General features: G+C 33.1%; 1 protein-coding gene across 1 annotated transcript; it reads left to right on the forward strand.

Moving 5' to 3' along the window:
• Nucleotides 1-401: 401 nt before the first annotated feature.
• Nucleotides 402-4025, forward strand: LOC148938880 (uncharacterized; the record flags this gene model as incomplete). The annotated part of the gene is made up of 2 exons (XM_089107474.1): nucleotides 402-1219; nucleotides 3820-4025. Coding segments are annotated over 2 exons (1024 nt in total), but the record flags the coding sequence as incomplete, so codon positions are not given.
• Nucleotides 4026-4835: the final 810 nt, after the last annotated feature.

The raw sequence follows: 4835 nt of genomic DNA on the forward strand, positions 1-4835 counted from the left end.
TAAAAACAGTCCCCCCTTCAACAAAGTTCAACCAGGACTTTTTTTTATGATGGAAAGGCAGTATGGTCTTCGTCTCTATTTTTTTTTAACCTTCATATTTGAGTGGATAATATCGAGATATATATTCAGTGTAAACCACTTCTGGTCTTTCATTCATGTCTATATTTTTTCAACTAGAGGTGATTATATTCCTCTACTTATTTTGATACTATAATATAATGAAGTTGCTATGTTCAATCTATGAAGCTATAATGTTCCATGATGGTCTCCAAACTCTTGCAAGAGATACAAGTAGAGCGTCAATGTTACGTGCGTCATGACTAATTTCTTATATTAAATTTTGCCTTTTTTTGTTGAAAGAATTTTTATTGCTATGAAAGATTAAAACTGTCCCTTTTCAGACCCCGCCCACTGGACTGAATTGTCTGCTAAGTAGTGTATCTTCTTTAATATATGCTGGCGAAGTAACCGGAAGTGTACCAGGTGCCTTATATGTTGAAAAAGCGTGCAGCAGCGAAAAACCTAGAGGAGCATCAAGACAAACCCTAACGTATGGAAATGTTTTTACTAGGACGACTGCCCCATTTGACAGAAGATACGTAAAAGGAGGATTTGATGGAAGAGAAAAACCAGGACCAACACCTTCTATTAGGTTTACTCAAAGAAGCTCTCCAAGATTCAGTTTTGATTATAACGACAGTATAGACCAACCATCAAGTCCAAGAACAATTTTTGTTTATGATTATAATAACAATATAGATTTTAAGACTACAAAGAAAAGTCAAACTTATGAGCCAAGTAGAGTCTTGACTCCCCCCGAGATGTCTGTCCGTTCTCAAGGTGGAATTCGAACTGATGGAGTTCAAGTTAGAAGACTTCCTGAGGACACAAAAGTAACTTATACTAAACAAGAAGGAACTTTTGACTATAGTGGATATGGTAATTCAGATGACATTGGGTTTACGGTTGCTACTGATCGTCGTTTCGGCTATGACACAAAATTGTACAAATATCCCAACACTGTGTTTCTAGTTGGTGACCGTGATTCTAGTACAAGTTATAGTGGTATATTCGAAGGTTCCCTTGGTGAAAGAAGGGATCAGGATAGTGGAGTACGCGATTCCTCCAGCCGTGGTAATTCAGGCGCAAGAATTAGTAGCTGTCGTAACCCTGTGACATACGAAAAGACAGCGAATAGTGATGTACCGAACATACGAAGGTATTAATTTTCTTAACTACTTTAAATCCAACTATTTTAATTTTTTTCTTCCATACATATATATATATATATATATATATATATATATATATATATATATATATATATATATATATATATATATATATATATATATATATATATATATATATATATATATATATATATATATATATATATATATATATATATATATATATATATATACATTTTAATGAGTTCGTACTCATTAAAATACCAAATTAAAATCACTGGAGTCCATTTTTGTTACTAGCTTCAAAGTTTGTCAAAATTCATGATAATTTTTTTTATGAATATTTTTTTCTTTTGGTCTCGTTGTTCACTTATCATAATATCAAGCTTTCGCTTTCTATATAAAAAGAGAGGGCGGGGAAAGGGGGGATGTTTAAATATCATCTAAATGTATTAATTTTCTTACGTATATTCCAGCCTTGTAAAGTAAGCCACGTGTAAAATACATTTTTGGATTATGTTCAGCAATTACAAAATTCGTCCTAAAATAGGAAAAGGGTATTCTCATAAAATAGAAATCAACTATCAACACTCTACAGAACTTTGATTTTAGAATTCTGTTTCTGACGGGTCTTGAGCTTAACTCCATTTATTCTGAGATCGAAAATCTATGCTTTAAGCTAATATCAAAGAAAATAATTGAAAGGAATGTCATGGTCCCTTGTTAAAGCAATTGTAGATCAAATTCGAAATTATAGGAAAACCTTTAACAGGAAAAGATTAAAAGCTTAAGTGACAAATTAGCCTTGCTTGCAATCTGAACAAGATTCAGATTGTACAAATAGATTCAAAGTGGATTTACTTAGGGAATAACTGAAATTGGTAGCATGTTCCCCTGTCAAGATTGGATATTTTTCTAGAATTCTTAAGGTGTAATGAAGACCACTTTACCCGTAAAACTTCCTTAAGAAATGAGTTCCACTCGTTTCCATAGTTATGTAAAAACTTTTACGATAAGCTTTGCTTTTTATTCCTAACTAGCCCTTCTTCCATCAGATATCGGCATCAACCATATAGTGAGCCTGTGTTATACTCTTCTTGTGGACTCTCCCAAAGCATTTCATATAAAAATTATTTCTATCGTAAAACATCCTCTCAAGGTCCTTCTATCAAGATAGACCGATATTTTAACAACTAGCGCCTTAACTATCCCTCTATGGGTGCATTTTTGGTTCCTTTTACTTTTTATAACGAGCTTCAGTGAAAACTAGTAGAGGTAGTGACCGCTATGTGTGTGCTAAAATTGAACCGGAATACGACTAGTTTAGAACGGAATATTACATGCTATCCAAGTTATTTTCATTTAGAAATAGGCGAAAATCGGGTTCTACTAATTTTATTCATATTTAACCATGAATATTTTTGAAAATACATTTTCTAAGCTTGAGAAGAAAAACACCCATCTATACATGTTAGTTGAGTTATCACTGAATTAATTCTAAGAAAAGAAAAGAAGTGTATTTTTATTGCGACACGGGGTGAATTGCATGTATAAGGGGGTTGTTAGCTCGACGTACCATTAAATCACATTAGAAAAACAACACATTTTGTTTCATACATTTGAATACAGAGCAGTCTTATTGTTTTAAATCCTTTGTTAGTTTGATTTTAGAGGGATAACCTTAAGGAAAATTTAGTTTTCTTTAGTTTCCTTTGCTTTCCCTATCTAGTAGTTCTTAGGAATTTGTGTAATTTTAGAAAAATAGAGTACACACCCCCATAACAGTGGACAATAGTCTCGATGAAAGTGAGGCATCGTTCATCGTTTTCGAAGTAATATTATACACAAATCAAATTTGACTGTAAATAAGGGGATTGAATGGGCTTCAGTCCCGCTCACATTTAAGAGAGTGCTGTATTTAAAACTTCATATGATAATACGATCTTTCTAAATCTCCCTCAGAAGGATGATTAAAGCCTTTTCCCCTATTGGTGATCTTATCAAGTCATTGATCGTGGTGATGTCGAGTGTCATTAGAGAGCTTAATCGCAAAAAAAAAAAAAAAAAAAAGATAGTTCTAATATCCCTTTGAAGTAATAAAACAGATCGAGCCGCAGCTAACTACGGACACCTATAATTTTGCACAAAAAAACTTTTTGTCCAAAGAGGGCCAAAATGTTACCAAGAAAAAATTATGACAGTCAATGACAGTCTTTAGAATAAAAAGCGGTAGATTGAGGGTACGGCAGTCCTCATGATAAACCGGATTGTTCCTTTTGTTTTAAATTTGAATTTTGTACTTTACTTTCATTGAAAAAAAAAACTTGTGTTCTTATTTAATGAATATGTAAATAGATTTGTAAATAAAGATGAAACCACCAAAAATCTATTTTTCTTAGAAAGCTTCAAAATCTGGCCCTGAATCAAAATCTATATAAGAATTTACAAAAGAACTCGTAAGTTTCTTCAATCTTGACAAAAAATTTGAATGATAAGGAAGGAATAATTTTTATGTGATATGTCCTTCGTTAAAAGGACTAGATAGAAAAAAAGCTAATATAAGATAAATAAAAATTGTTCAACAGCAGTGCAATATTGAAATCTTGAGAGGCTAAAAATATTCTAGGGTAGAGCTACGTGTTCGTGGTGAATTTGGGCTTACAATGGAGTGCATAAGGGAATGTGACCGACTTGGTGACAAATGTTCAGCCTTAATCATAGAACCAGTTCAGGGTCCCCGGCACCGTTGTTTTTCCTTGGAAAGGTCAGCTTACCCCGAAGAGCTTGTCCCAACTGCTGGGACGATGTACTTTGAAAAAATGTGTTTAGATGGTAAGTTTAAGACAGTATTCATAGTCAATTCTTTGAACAGGTCTTCTACTCTAAGATTAAAATGTTAAGCGCCAATGGGCATGAATAGGCATTCTTTGTTGTAGAAAAAAATTAGAAAAGCAAAAAAATTCTGAAGTGGAAAAAAGCAAAACCTGTTTAAACCAGGACAAAATCGGCATGTTACCTCAATAAAGGATATGGGGCATTTTTGCTCAGTCAGACTGTTTGTGCAGGCAGTTCGTTGTAACGAACTGAAAGTCAAGACAGACTCATGCTAATAGTAACCCTAACTCTAAAAAAAGATTTTGATAACAATTTAAACATAAAAAGAATGGACTGTTTATAGTGATCCTAAACATACAAAATTCAAGTTTGGGGACTAACTTTACTGAGGAAATTTTATCATGGGGGACTTTCCCAGAATTCCTATACGAAATTATTTTTATATGTCTTGCTTTATCTTTGCCGACTCAATTTTACGCACGGAGATATTGAGAGTAATTGTCCTGGGTAGATTTTCACCGGGATTATATTGTCTAAAGTATATTTCCGTGGGGAGGAGATTTTTCCTTGTAGGTGGAGCCAGATGTTCTGGCATTATTTAAAAAACGATCAGAAATTAAGTAATTTTTTTCAACTGAAAGTAAGGAGCAACATTAAAACATAAAACGAAAAGAAATTATTATGCATTTGGGGGGTGCCATCAGGATAAAGGTATCCTCCTTTATCCACCTCCTTTGTACAAAATTAAAAAAAAAAACGTCTCCTTAAACACAAGAGTCTTTTAATTATAACAATAATAAGCTTTTT

This window comes from Artemia sp. Qi Xiang Cuo, unplaced genomic scaffold, assembly GCF_049724085.1.
Source record: "Artemia sp. Qi Xiang Cuo unplaced genomic scaffold, ASM4972408v1 HiC_scaffold_119, whole genome shotgun sequence".
Classification (NCBI taxonomy): Eukaryota; Metazoa; Arthropoda; class Branchiopoda; order Anostraca; family Artemiidae; genus Artemia; species Artemia sp. Qi Xiang Cuo.